Below are 16234 nucleotides of genomic sequence, written 5' to 3'. Positions count from 1 at the left end.
TAATTTTGCGTGTTACCGCAACTTTATCAATGTAAGGGTTCCCATAGGCATTCTCATGAGAAACTATGTTTTACATGTGAATACTAGTCTTCCCATGGAGTCAAACATTCGAACATGGATTTACATATTCGTAATGGGAGCTCTAAAATTGTGTACTTTGACAAGGGAGTTCTAATTTCAGGCGCATATTTATTTTTTAAGTTGTAAGCCACCGATTAAGACCTTCAATAGAAAAAATAACTTTAAATGGGAGAGATCTGTGCCTAGTAGTGTCTACAGCCTGGTATTATAATCATTAAAAGAAGATGTCGTTTATAAAAAGACGTCCGTTCAATGTAAAGTCTAGCTGCTTGTACACCGAGCTAATGACCCCATTAAGTCAAATAATAGATATGAAACTATTTTTATTCCAAATCTAACACCGCACCGTCCACATAATGTGTATCACTAGTACGTTTTGGTGCTAATTCTCACAATTAAGACTGATTAAAAACCCATTTAATTTGATCAACTTTCAACCTTATACCTTATGAAGTATGGACTAAAATATAGTTTAGTTTGATGTGAATCCACATACGTTTGCTAACACCGACGAATTACGTCAATTGCCTCATTATTAACTACTTTGTTCTACCTTGGAAACGGTGGTCACTTTTTGCACAGTCTAATTACGATTTTTGTCTATCTTGATAATACCTAACAAACCGTCTTGTCTGTGAATTATCTGCGGTGTTACGCAGAAATAATTGTGCTGGTATCATCATTTTAAATTCGGATTTCGGTGGTCTCTCATTCTGGAGAGCATTAAGTCTACGCATTTTGTTTCGTTATTGTTTTATTTATCTTTGAATTCATCATGGAAATATGTTATGTATAGAGACATTATGGTATATGGAAATTCAAAAAATGCAACATACACCTTCACCTACATACGCCTATCGCCACTGATCCCACAAATTAAAGAATTTTAAACAATTTTCAATGTAAGTCCTCTATTTGTTTCTTCACATACTCTATTCTTTAAAAAGGATGCACCACAAGGCCACAAGATTTCTAGCGCAATAACCTTTTACATACAAAAAAAAAACATAAAACTGCACACGTTTCCTCTCGTAATAAAGTTATTACCAACAGTTTCCGTACATCTAGATTATGAGTCACTAAAAAGTTTTTTCGGGGCTTACCATAGACCATACGAAGAGTTTGTTGTCGTTGCCACCGGAAGCCAGCGACTGCCCGTCCGGCGACCATTTGAGACCGCACACCTCTTGTCTATGACCTTGGAGGACGCGGGAAGCTTGCACCGCTGCGAATTAAACAAATGGAAAATGGTTTAGTAAATTCAAAACAAAGCGCACATCAGAATTACACAAGAAGGTTTTAAAATCGCCTATTTTTGCCTATGTTAAATAGTACATACAAGTTATAGAAGCTGGCACGAGAATGGGGAGGCCTATGCTCAGTATTGGGAGAACAAAGGCTGTGGACAATGATGTAGATGATGATAGATTATTTATAAAAACCCATAAATTATGCGTGACATGGGTGGTTCTACAAACTCAAAATTATTTAAGTTAAAACAAATACCTAACAAAATATTCAAACTCAAACACATGGGATATATTAACGTGTGTTTACGCAATAGTACTTAAATCCTCGTAACAACAACAACATTTGCAAGCTAGATAGTAAGAGTCAGTAAACTCTGTACCGTAGCTGCAGACTATAAACGCTGCTTTGACGAAAGGGGCGAGTACGGTCAGCAATGGAATTTGAAAAAAAATCCCATAGAGATCTATCTTGCGCAGATACTGAGACACAGACGGCCCTAACACGTCGCATGTTTATATTGAATTACGAAAAGCGGGAATTTCCCTAACCTTTGATGGCTTAACGTTTGGACCAGATTTCACTAACCGTGGTCGTAAACAGACTCTGTTGTACTTATAAGTACCTTGTAAAATAAGTTTGACACCTGTATTAGTTTTAAAATAATAGTGGCCAATTTCTAAATGACTCTAAAAATACTTGTACTTCTGCAATCGGATTATATTAACCGTCTTCTCTTACTGACTGCACGAGATGAGCTAGTATTTTTGATAAAGTAACAAAAGAGGTTTAACACCTATTATAGTCAATACATACTTAAAAGAAACAATTGACCGGTACATATCAGCGGGAAATACTGGCAATAATCGGATTCTGTTTCTGACTGTACGAGAGGAGCAAGTATAACACAACGCTGCATAATTGCATTGTCGTTGAACTCTCAAAGTCGTGCGAGAGAACCTCTGAGATGCAACGGTGCTTGGGGTCGCGTTTCTCAAACTTTTGATACCACACATATTGACAGACAATGCCTAATTTTATGCCAGTGTTGAAATTTTAAAATCAAGAAAAAGATTAAAGTAGATTACAGCGATAAAAGACATGTAACGTATTTTCGTAAGCTTTACAAAATATAATCTGTCTGATTAAAACAACAGACTTCCACAACCTGGGTAAGTAACAGAAATAAATAAATATATATAGATATCTTATGTAAGACCATTTAAATCATAACCAAATAAATATTAAATATAACTAATTTACTAAAGATAAGTAAAGGAAAAGAATTGTATTTAAATCCATTTATATCAACCTTTACAAGGAAAACTGTACATATAAAAACAATTCGAATATAAACTTGACATTTTGTAAAAAAATTGCAAAACTTTTATGCGAAGAAAAGTGATATTTAAAGAAGAAACTACTACCATTTTCTTATTAAACTGCTATCATTTTATTTATTTTTGAAAACAAAAAAAAACTAGTTTTACAGATTAGTCTGCCCGTGACTGCCGAGGTGTCGAAACGTCGGGAACTAAAATCTTAAACTAAACCACGATAAAATCCGTAAAAGTAGTTTTATTTCAATGTCTAACATTCGCGTAAACCTAAGAAACCATTATTTGTTTTTTATTTTTACCATTATTTTTGTTTAAAAAAGCACTGTAGAAATAATATAATTCCTTTCTTTGTTTACATAAAAGTTTGAGAGCCCCTTGCCTAATCGGTAGTAGCAAACCGGGCGGCGGGTACGTCGGCGCCCTAGTATCTCTTCTCCCTAAGTGGCTGTCTCTAGACATACTATACGTAGGTACACTAGGTACTACTGTTAGAACGAACACTTCCTTATTCTACGTACCTACTTTATAAAATCTTGTAACAAGTACTAAGCGTGAATGTCGTTTAATAAATATCTAATAAGGTGATATTTGCTTAAAGTGATGACTGATAGGTGATCTAAATGTAATTTTATGGATAACAGTGTCATAACATGGTATTAATAACGATTACAAAAATAAATTAGTTTATGTAATAATAAGGCAAAATATTGTGTATAATTGCCGTTAAAGTAACTAAATTGCAATACGTGTAAGTGAGTAACGATTGGATTGTGCTAATGTGCGACTACTAATGCAAACTTTAACACATAAAAATATCGTTCTTTTTCGTATTTTATTTTACCAACTCCATAAACACATAATAATTTATTGTGTAAATACTGGCTTTTGGAATCAGAAACAAACTAGTCTTCCTTTGTTTTTCTTTCATTTAACTCCGAAAAGGTACCTAGAAATAATTGTACGATGTTTTTTCGTTTTGCCCAAGACTTCGGGTTATATTTCAGTTGCAATAACACATTTAAGTACTTACGTGGTGTCCTCGTATCCCTCTGCCGGATGTGCCTGTCTCTGGAGCCGGAACTGAGGATGTCTCCATTCCACGCCAGAGCACCGACACGAGCGATGTGACCTTGAAGCTTGGTTACCTGAAGATAAATGTTCGAGGTTATTACCTAAACTTTGGATATTGATTCCCCTACAAGAGAAAAAAATCAGACAATTATTTTCTATAAATAACTGTCTGTATTAGATGGACAATAGCGCGACAGTAGCGGAATATAATAGTAGAAGTAGGTATTCAGAAACAAACTAAAAACATGGGTTTTATGATCGAGACCTGGGTGGGGGTAATTTAAATCTATTAAATTCACTGTCTCATGTCATTCGATATAAAGTAAAATGTCTATCAATTTAAAACCAATTTGGAATTGCAAAAAAATGCAGATTGCGTCATTAGTAATAATTAATTTCGTATAAATCATTGTGAATCGTTCTAGTAATTAATACAACCAGCACGTGTAGATACTAAATTGCCTTTCAGAAAGTCTAGTTTTCGAACGTGATCTTTAAAATTACTGCAATAAATACTAAATTACGTTTTGAAATCAACAATAAAGAGATAATAAGCTTTTTCCATTGATTGATAATTGATTTTTTACACATAGTATAAAACTATAAAATATAGATCGTAGAAATAAACCTAGGCGTGTAAAAGCCTACGTAATCTAGAAATATAACGCGAGCAATGCCAGGAGCGTAGGTAGTTTACCAATAAAACTTATGCATCCGCGTTTCAAGTGCTCAGATAAATTGCGGATGCATAATTTATTGAGAACTGGTTACTATTCCTGATTGGACATTCAGCTATAAAGACTAACTATTAGACTTTTATCAATTAACTCTTCATGTAATAAAAGAAAACAATATTTTTAATGGGTTTTAATCAATCTCCATTGATGGAGTATTTAAGAAACGTAGTTTGAAGTGGAGTAAAATGAAGAATCGTCCTACGAACGTCCCAGGGGACTTCTACGCTTCTGGAGCGATGGCTGGACTGACAGCCTCCCAAAGCCACTCTTCGCTCAATGGGGCAATTTGTATCCTACATGCGGAAAAGGGAGCACCAGTAACCGGTCCGGAAACATCCAGACTTGGTATATTACCTCTGTATACAAAGAACTATACCAAACATTTATAACTTCTCGATGAATCCACCTTCATCACGCATCTTGATTTATTTTACCGACACTCTGGACTGCACTTGCATTCGTTCAGCATATCAGATTAAGAATACTAACCTAGCCAATTCCTGTTTAAGTTAGGTAGAGATAGCGGTATCGCAAATACTGGCTGTTATCAGAGGTAAGTATGGATTTCTTAGTAAACCTAACGTCGAAAGAGTACTTCATAATTTAGTTTTTTTTTGTTAAAAGAAGTGTAAATCGGAAATATGACCTCAATTAAATTAATAAATTTATGTTTTCGTAGGATTATCCTAATAAGGCAATGCAAGTTTTTTAGTCTACCGAGCAGAATTGAAAGTTTACAGTTGTTTGTCTAAAGGGACGTAACACATTAAAGTCATCGGGTGTTCTGACTAACGTTGGTTCGTTTAAAGAGTTTGTTTGGCAAAAGAAATGTCGTAAATAATATAATTATGATTTAATCCAAACCACAAATTTGCTTGTGGAAACAGTCAGTCATGTATTTGTTTTTGAAAACGACTCTGAACCCGACTATTGTTGCGCACTCATCTATGTGCAGACTACAAATATTGACTAAGCGATAACATTGCCGAACCCATATCCAGTGACCGATTACTCGTGTGTGTTCAGTAATTTAAAGCAATTGTATTATTTTGCACGGATTTTCTAAATATTTCTTCGTATTTATAAGATTCGAAATCAAGATTTTAAGAAAGAGCAGTGTCCTTGACGCCTTGTTTTTGAAAGAAAAAACTGCGTCAACTGTGAGTAAAGGCTTGTATGACTCAGAGTTTTCACTACATTTCAACCAATTCACACGAGCTTTGATTTATTACATGGATCCTGAATACCTCAACATTTTATAATCGCTTATAACTACCTCAAAACATACCTACGCATGTTACGCACAGTTAAACTGCAGAACCGATGCGATTAGGCATGGGCACAGTCTATCAAGCCTACCTAAAAAAAGTCCACGCATCGGTACATATCTAAAGAAGATAGAAAGATATTAAAACAAACCTCTTTGTTAACAGCTACATCCCAAACACTGATGTGTCCCTTCTGCGTGCCGACCGCTACCAAGTGCCCTCGTTCACTCCACGCGACTGACGTCACTGCGTTACCTTCCGAAGACAGATCACATAGCCGCGTCACCTGTTAAACAACACTCGATGTAACTAACACGACGAGAAATGGACAGCCAATATTTGTGTGTGAGGTTATTGCCTCGCTGAGTAGGAGACAAACAAAAGACGTGTAGAAAGATAAACTCATTCAAGCAAGTACTTGGACAACACACTGAGTTTTAATACGGAAACGTTTAACACTGTTTCAGTAGGTAAATAGTGAATATTATGTCCTAAGAATCGGTCGAAGTGTTATGAATCAGGCGCAACCCTCAACAATGACTAAGAAGCTTTTAATAATTGGCACAAGTGATACCAAATAAGTGACACAGGACTCTCAAAAATGACTAAGAAATTCATCATGCATATGCAGAAACTGGATAATTCCTGTTACACTTTTGGTCGTATGACCAAAAGTGTAGCAGAAGTGTGCAGTTAACTTAAAATGAAATTAAAATAATGATCCATTTACGCAGAAAGCCGAACCCTCGGTAGCTTTAATTCACATTACTTAAGAGCAAATATTTTGCGCGTGTCAAAGTCGCCGCGATATATGCATCCGTCAGGGGGTCCATTAATTTGCGCCGTGATTTCAAATCTAAGACGTACTTTATCTGAAGCACGATCAGGAACCCTAGTATACTGGATAATAACTCGGCTGTTAGAGTGCGGGTAACGAAGGCATTAACCTGTAGATTCTAGAAACGCCTCGAGCTCCTCGTCTTAGGAATCAAGTATCTCAGGAATTAATGTTGTGCAAATTATCGCAAAATGGTATAGAACTGAGTATTATTGCAAGAAGCTTACTGCCTCGAATGGGTATTATTTAGTGGCATGTATATTTTGTTATCTTGCTTCAATGACAGTTCCTTGCTGAGAACGAAACATATCGACATCCTTGAAGATGGTAAGGATCGTGTCATGTTTCAAAATGGTAACAGACCAACGGTGAGTCCTTACAATCTATTTCATTGTTTTTACAATATTCTCACCTGGCTAGTACAAGCGCTCCACAAATACACGCAGCTCCCGAGTCCAACGCTGAGTACGTTCTGCGCAGACCAGTCGACCAGGTTGAGATAGAAGTCGTCCTGCAATTCGGGCGCATCGAGCACCTTGAACGGGATCCTTGATATCTTCCTGGTAGCCTTTCTGGGCGATCGCAGTAACTTCTCAGATTTTGCTGATATTGGTGATAAACTGTACGGTGAAGGGTCGATGTTCTCCTGCAAGAAGATTTACACATGAAATCGTGACACAGCGTGAGACGAATAGTAAATTGGATAAATTTTCTCATTTAAGGAAAGATATAAGATAACAGGACAGACGACGTGGATACAAGTTATAAGCTTAATTCTTAGAACGACTAACAATAAAATACATTTGCTAGTACTTGCAACTTTTAATATGTGAATAAATGAGCAATTCTTAAAAACCTGTTCATTACAACCAAGTGGCATTATGTTTCAAAATGTAGAAAAAACGCACAGCTATAAAAAATCTCAAATTTTGTAGATGCAACATCAAATGTCTTATAATTATAATAATCGTTTTCTAATAACTAGTTTGCCAATATTAGGCAATAATAACTGACTATAAAGACTGTTTTTATGACGGTATCGATATTATAACAAAACGGTAGTCAATACAAAGACATTACGAAAAGCTGTCATCTCATTACAAGGTACAAAAAAAACTCATTACTGAATCGACGGCAACAATAGATAACGATTTTGTAAAAACCCTAAAAAAATAGCGAATCATTGTCAATTAAATAAAGGTAATTAAACTGCCAACAGAACGTCGCCACAAGAGAATAAAATTTTGATGGTGTTTAAAGTAATAAAGTTGCAGTGGTCATTAACGATACGCCATTTACAAAGAGGAACTTACAGTCAGCATAATAGATGATGATGAAGATACAAAAACTATTGACAAATTGAATCTGCTAATTTCAACACATGCTAGTGGCATACAAAACATTTTGATGAATATTAATCTTAACAAAAAAAAAGTAATAACATACAAAACGCATCACACGAAACAATCGCCATGTGGGGTAAAAGATCTGTAAATTAAGCATGACGAAACTCGCAAAAAGCTTATGACCCAACAACAAAAAATATAGCATACCTAGACTTTATTACGACTTTTTTTCAAGTCCCAGTAAATTTAGACTCAAATGCAAAAATATTCAAATTGGTTTATGCAAAACTGTTATTGAGCCGTCTCAGAGTGGAGTTGAACGAGCCGATTAAAATAAAGTTTACGAAAATGTTAAAAGCTCTAACATCGGAAACAAATTGCAACCTCCTGAAGCAGTACACTTAGAAGGCCTTGAAAAGTTCGCCCACCTAAGCCTTTTGTCAGAAACAGACTAATAAAAAGGCTTAAAAAAAAACGCAATAAACTTAACTTGTAACTGTCTGATAGCGTCTCGATTTGTCAGCGATTTTTTCACAAAGTGCTTTCAATTAATCATAAGAATAAATCCTTTACAACACATTTTGATTGGACTTATTGACGGCCAGAATTAAAATTACCTGACGATATATCTGCCACTGCTACCATTCGTCTTAACGAATACGATATAAGATTAATATCGCTACATTACGCTTACACTTATAGCAAACACAGTAATTCGTCAAGAACGTCTGTGTGCGAACAATTATTTACTGAGATATAAAACTTGCATTTATTTGTTTAATGCCGTCCAAAATGACAACTATGTTGACATTTTTAATGTGAATTTTCGCACCGACAAACGTCGCGTAAAATTCTAAGTATTCTACTGCAAAAAAGTGCAGAATTTCGTTAAATTCATGGCAGTTCAGTGTCCGTGAACCCGCTTTTATTACGGACTCCTAAGTAATCTAGATGAATAACACCTTCATAAAGAGACTCAAATTTCTTGAGACATAACGTGGGTCGCCATTACCATATGCGTATTTTTTGGGGCTGATAATAATCCTTTTATTGTTGCAGCATAGAATTTGGACGTGTGGGAGGAAGATATTGGTAGTTTCTCGGGCGCGAACGGAGACATATTTAAGTTAAAGGAAACAACAACAAAAGGATATGTCGCGTCCACTTCGGACACATTTTACTGTAATGTAATTCAGATGGGAACACAACTGGGCTGTGACGCCTACGTCAACGAAAAACATAAGGTGGTACAAACACACAAGGACAATAAACATGAATGTTTAAAGTCAAGCGCACCCAATAAATCGCTGATAAAGAGAAGATTTACATGTAATACTACGAGATAACGCATACGACACCGTTGCATCGGCCCGATTTTGGTTTTCAATCAATGATATACTGAACAAGAGAAGCACACAAAAATAACAAATCTTATAACGAGCGGTTGTTTTATGAATGAATCAAAATACTAACGGAACAGTTGGAGTAAGATTGAAAGTGCATCGAAGCTTGCACGATGATTAATTCGCAAGTGCCACTTAAGGAGATATTGACTTAATAGAAGCCCCGCCCCCGAATGGTCATCGACATAATGACCTTGGTGTTCCAAATTAGATGCATATAATCGTATTACGTAAGACGAGGATCGCCTGCAGCAAGTTGCAACAGGTTTGGTGATACAAAAAACAGGTATGTCAGCTGTGATTTGTAATGATAACACTAATCGTAGATCTATTCCAGTTGATGCGAATAAGATGCGACATGCATGGGAATAGATAGTGTAATTTTAGAACTGCTCCGTTGACATCACGTTTGGTCTAGTCTAGACTGCAAGTTAGATAGAAATCGTGTACCAACGACCTCGCTACCGACGCAGTTTTTAACGCACTTACCAGATGTATCCATCGTTCTATAAATATGAAATAGAATACTGTCAAAGTGAATGGTAATCAAATTAACTTACGGCTTCGCCACCGACTCGGGAACAATCAATGCTTTCAAAACCTTTAGCATTGATTAGGTTAATGGAAGCTTCACAAAGAGTCGAATAACGGCAATCATTACATACTCGTACGCTTTAAATAGTGCGTGACTAAGTACTCTAACGTTAATGTTACCTTCTATTGCAAAGAGCAAACGTTTTTTAACAACTTCGGTACCACTAATGTTATTTTGATTACGCGAATTACAGATATTTTTTACGCAATCACACACCAAATTGTCGGTAATATAGTAACGTCATATTGTAACAAATAGTCATTTACTTAACTACCTAAGCTACACGTTTTGTAAGTCAACAACACTTGAAGTGGCTACTTAATGATACGTAAAAAATATTTAAAGCACACTTAACATCCTTTACGCACCTGTGGTCAAATAACTAAGAGACGTAAGGTAATTATTACGGCGATAAATATTTCTGTGGCGTGAATCTAGTCTCGTGGTTGCAAGCAACTAAGAGATCCTAAATCGCCCACTTCCTTGAATCACAATTGACTTATTGAAAGCAAACAGACAAAAACCTCATAACAATGGATCGTACAATTGTCCACAATAGACGTCTGTCTGGTCTAGCTCAAGATCATAAAAGACATACCATACTGTAACTAATCGAATTGGACTGCAAAAAGCGCATCGTCTAATCGATATTTAAAAAAAAAAACATAAATGGACACTAATCTAGGCGAACGAAACTAAATTATATTATAGAATCTAATGATACAGGAGCTGGGTATACAGGTAAATGAAAAATTTCAATCTATCAAAACCACAATGATGTAAGATGAATGAGCAATCAGAATAGCAAGTTTGTTAACCTCAAACATCAGACGCATAAAAAGCTAGAAATCCAGCAGTGACTAGATCGCAGATATCGGATTGATTGGTACTATAAATGAAGTACAAATGTGACCTGTGGCATTTCCGTAAACGGGTCACGTCGTACGCGCTGCAATAAAATAGAACGTGCAACTTCAGAGGCAAAACTAATGTTTAGTGTTTCAGTTATCACTCAATAATACGTGAAGCATACAAATTAGAAACAAGGAACTAAATCGATTAATTTAATGCACAAAACCTCTATTCATCGTTAACTTTTAAATTGTTTTCCTAATTTGAAAAATATAAGGACAAATATCTACTTAATCAATCTTAACATTCAGCTTTCCGTTATTACGTAATCTTAGCTTAGCACGTCAAATGCACCAGGAATGCGAATAAAAAACTGCCAACGCTATGATGCGGTTACAACATCGGTTTACCAGTATTTCTTTTCGATTTCCACGGTTACAACAACAGGTCAAAGCCCACCATTTCTCTAACCATAAAACACAGCAGCGTTCTATTTCAGTAACAGATTATAAATAAGAAACCAATCTGGTTGTTGGATCGGATGTAATCACCAGACGGTTATAAACATTCAGGAGATTATGAGAAACAGATCACAGTAGAGGAAAATAAATACGATTTTAAAACGGTAGGCACCATGGAACTCGCCAAAGTCGTCGTTGAATCGATTGATTTAACACTGTCAACATGGGTAACCCTACCGGGCCTCGATCGCAAAAAGCCTCTGTTTACTTAAGTCTTTGTGTAAATATGTAGTTTGGAAAAAAATTAAGGCCAAGTAGAGGCCTCACGCGAAATTCCCTCGCGTAGGTACCAGTAGACTTTGTTGTTTCTGTAAACAAACCACTAAGCGAACACGGATGGGCACTTCTGGTGACCGGTTCAATGGCTGATGGTGGCACGGGAGCCGCTTTGCGCACCATTAGCCAGACAACCCAGACTGGTCCCTTTAAGAATAATGCAAAACGTGTTTGAAAAACATAAAGGCTTTTTTGCAGTTTTATAACTCTCGAATTGAGGCAGTTATTAAATTTTATTTTCTGCTGCAATTTTATCTTATATCTGAAGGATACACTGTTTTTTGTTGTGCTCAACTAACAATAGCAGCAAACGAACGTACCTATGAAACCAAACCTAGGCATAGCCCATAGATACACAATATACAATACCTAAAAACCCAATAGCGGCCGCAGCACATTCTATTGTAATGATACATCAGTCGAGCCGTGTGATGTGTCAGTCACCAGTGTTGTCGCGTTCGAAAACTAAACTAGTCCCGTATCAGATGACTATTTGGACATCTGCAATATGATTAGCTTGTTGCTAATGTCAATCAGTGTTTTCGTATCGTTGATAACAAAAAAGGAGACACATGGTCGAAATTAGATTTAGGTTCGCCAGTATCTACATCTGAGCGTTGATTGTAAAAAAATAAAGCGATATAATTAACAAATTTCATATCGAGATGTCTCGGAAATTAAAAGGCACCCACACAATGATCCTGAAACGTGACTGTGCAGCAATTCGGGAGGACAATCTAAGACATGATCTAGATTGTTACAACACTACGGCAGCCACCCGACGTGTGCCCAAAAACAACTACAAAGAAAACGATTTCATGCAGTTGAATAAAAAATTACCGAGAAAAAAATGCATTTGTACAAACTGATACAGCAAAACTTACGATTCATCCCTTGCCAATGACCTGTCTAGACCAAAGTTTGTATCTAATCAAAGACTTGTGTCCGTTGAAAAAACTTAATAATAAGTATTTGATGAGCAAAATACGCAATCGCGCGGTGATGTTACTTAGAAATGTTTTTATAGTCCTCTATTTTAAACTATTACTTTGCAAATGTATCTGAGCATTTTAAATAATAACTAACGTGCAGCAATCGTTCAGTTCAGGCTAATTGATTTCACATTAGTTTTTATTACTAAATAATAGTGACGAGTGAATTATAAATCGAAACCTGACTATATTACTCGTATATATATCTGGAACTTCCGTGACCGTGATTAATTCTGACTTATCATTTAAAAGAAATATTCTTTCTTGCTACGAGGATAGACGAATCAATTATTTTTAGCGTGAACTCGTAGAATCAAAAACATTTCTACTTTTTGTAAGTGTATAAAAAATTGCACCAGACGCTTATTTGGGCCACAACTACTTTTTGCATTACTGCAAAAATACTTCATGGGAACAAGTGAGATATTTGTGTTGAAAATTTTGATCACGGACGAGTGTTAGGATGTTTTCACGACGGAACCGATTCGTTGTGATACAATCAGATCGACGAACCTCAGTATCGCACGCATCATTGAAATGCGCCGGCGCATAATCTGTAAATTGCAAAATGTCTAGACTTTTTGCTATTTTTTAAAGACTGGGTCCATAGCTTTGAGACTTAGCAGAGTTTACATTGTTTTACCATATTTAATCTCCATGCTTTTTTATTTTAGAACTTTTCTGTCAGCTTTGACTGGCACTAAAATTAAGATGAAGTGTCGTTATTGATTGTCGTATTCCGGTGAGTCAGCAAAAGCTATGGGATGAACAGATTCCCTTTAGAGCTAAGTGTTCGGCCTTTAGCAGATGAAGAGGTTTGAAGATGTTCCTATCTGCATACTAAGTGCTTCTGCATTAGAGAACACGAGTCTTAAAATAACTGAAAACAGGACGGACACGATTACGTCATGCTTGCTTTACAAGTGTACAATGAGTACTGGAAACGGACTAACAAAATTTTAGAAACACCCATTTTTAAAATTCAAGCATAATATTTATTTAGAGTCACTAAACTCTCTACATAATAATTATTTTTAGTATTATAATGGCATAAAATTTTATATCCCCAAATTAAACAGAAACCAGCGTTCTAAAGTCGTGACTACGACAGATAACACGAATCATCGCATCATTAAAAAACGTGGATGCATCATTGTTTATTGATATGGACTATAAAATAAATTAATGACGTACGATCCTAGATCTAGCAGAGGTAAGGTAAAACAAATCGATTTAGGACCGCTACAGAAACAATCGATTGCCATTTAATAGCTAAACATTTTATTGTCTATCGAGGTTTTCACACCTGGGACCTGTCCATGATGAAATTAGGCGCAATAAAATTACAGACCGAAACGCAATAAAGGCACTTGGATCTAGTTTAGCATCGGCAGAATGTGTTGCAAAATACTGGTCGTAGGAACACTAAATCGCGTGTAACTATAACATTCGCAATCTCTGTGAAATTTCCAGCTCCAATCGAGAAATTCGTTCCCAGGAAGTATAACTAAGCATGAACGTAGACCAAACTTGGAATGCGAGAGAACGAAGCAGCGTCGTGTTTTAGTTATGAGTAAAGTCTATTGAAATATTAAACTGTGTCTCCACAAACAAATTATTTCCAGTATTTAAGGTTGTTAGTAAAATAAGTTCATATCCGGGATGGACGCTGTGTTTTTAATAGGAGAAAACTAAAACAATGAGGCTATACAATGCTCCGAATAAATCTGTCCTTACTACAAAAACATTAGGGCACAAACCCATAAGTTCCAAAAAATATATGAGTAGTAAAACAAGTATTTTTATTTGTTAGTCACCGCCTTCATTTAATTCAACATGTGCAAAGCAACGAAAATTTATACGGGGACGCATCAAGAATCGAATCAAAATAACAATGCATTTTTTATGTACGAAATTTGTATTCAGTGCATAATGCAAGGATAATACAGTGGGTGGTGCCGCCAGACAGATTTAGAATTTCATGTGGGGTTTTTAATGTGTTTTTCGGTGATCTATGGCTAGCATAGACGATTATTCCTCCTATTCCTGAATGGACGATGAAGTTGTTTCGATGTCGACCACGTGCAGATACTGTCTGTCGCCGAATTTCACTAATGATATGCACGATTGTGCACGATTGGCGTGGAATTCACACGATGAATATTTATTTCTCGATCGCTTGTAAAATAAATTAGCTACTTATCGTCGCGTGGAAACATTTGACACACGCTACTTTTTGCCACCCAAATACCATAATCCGAAATGTTGTAATTTATCGAGTCCGTCACTTAAATAGCAGATAGTAATTTTTTGGTATTACTTTTTTTAGTTTTCAACCTGTTGACAGCGGGGCTGCGCGTGCGCTGCGGCCGGGTCGTGCATGACCATCATCACTCGGTACAGACTGACAAGCAGCTAATGCATGAGGATGAAAAAACTGTTTACACGATTACGTTTTTTATGCTGGATTTAGATAAGGCAGTAGAAATTGTTGTTTTTTGGAGAGGTAACCTTTGACACTAGAACCTGTAAGATTGAATTGAATTTAAAATCGTTGCTTCGTATTTTCCGCTTTTTATTTCACTATCGTTAGGCTGTCCATCAAGTTGTATAAACTCGGGAATTACCAAAAACGTATTGGTTTACCACTATAGACATTATAGACAACACAATAGATTATAATAAAAAAGAGACTTTCAACAATTCTGGAATAATCGTTAAACTTTACGGATTCAACTCAAGTCAATTACTTAGTTTGTGTTACTTAGCGTCAGAAAAACATTACATACATGCACTCGATTGAAACTTGAGTGTTGAATGCCTTCTACGACATGTCAAACGGAGGTCACAAACAATTAGCTTCTATTATAAAACCATGCGGCGAAATTAATAATTGAATAAGCTGAAACTCTGGCAAGGGTCAAGTTTAGGTTAACGGTCAAGTAATTCTGATTGAAACGAGTTTGAATTCAATTCAATTTAATTTGATTTTTTCAAAAGTTTTGAAGTTATGATTTGTCGGTAAACGTTAGGTATAAGAATTGTATTTTATTTGGACATGTCATGTTCCTTTTTTCTCCATCCAATTTGATTAGATACTACCTAACTGTTACCGTAATCTTCTTTCTTCATTTTTATTATTTACAGGAAAAGCTTTTAATTTTATGATTCATTAAACGGCTGCGCAAAATCAGTCAAACTTTTATGGACATTAAGAATATATTAATTTTATTTTCATGACATTATTTATCTACGCCAAAATCGAGAAAAAAAAGCTTAAAACTAACAAAACGTCTCGTTGTAAATTTTCATAATTTATTATTTTAGGGTCGTTGTCACAGAATGATGTCAGGCAGACAGACAGACCAATGATTAGACAAAAATAAAAATAGTTGCAAACAAAAAAACAATGGCATTGTATAGCTAATGTAATGGCCGGTAAAAACGCTGCAGAAGGATAAATATTTAAAAAAGTCTCTAAATAACATTTGCATTTAGTAGAAAGAGAATAAAAAAATGTGCAAAAAGTTAGGTGTTGCCGATTAGCATATCCCCGTTGTCACTCATACGCTAAATGTCCATTCCAGTGATAATTGCCACACAAAGAGCACAAGATTATTTCGTGACATTTTGCATCGCAGCCATCTCCACGATCAATAATGTATT

The 16234-nt window shown here is 35.8% G+C and overlaps 1 protein-coding gene across 1 annotated transcript in view; it reads right to left on the bottom strand.

Moving 5' to 3' along the window:
- Window positions 1-16234, bottom strand: part of LOC113494558 (fizzy-related protein homolog) — a 42624-nt gene that overhangs the window by 4178 nt on the left and 22212 nt on the right. The window contains exons 3-6 of the mRNA XM_026872949.1: window positions 6996-7229; window positions 5897-6031; window positions 3700-3814; window positions 1185-1306 (exon numbers count right to left, since the gene is read on the bottom strand). Coding sequence (XP_026728750.1) covers window positions 1185-1306; window positions 3700-3814; window positions 5897-6031; window positions 6996-7229 — 606 coding nt within the window. The remainder of the gene's footprint in view (window positions 1-1184; window positions 1307-3699; window positions 3815-5896; window positions 6032-6995; window positions 7230-16234) is intronic.

This window comes from Trichoplusia ni, chromosome 5 (assembly GCF_003590095.1).
Source record: "Trichoplusia ni isolate ovarian cell line Hi5 chromosome 5, tn1, whole genome shotgun sequence".
Classification (NCBI taxonomy): Eukaryota; Metazoa; Arthropoda; class Insecta; order Lepidoptera; family Noctuidae; genus Trichoplusia; species Trichoplusia ni.
The sequence above is the reverse complement of the archived record's forward strand: the minus strand, read 5'-3'. Positions and strand labels throughout refer to the sequence as shown.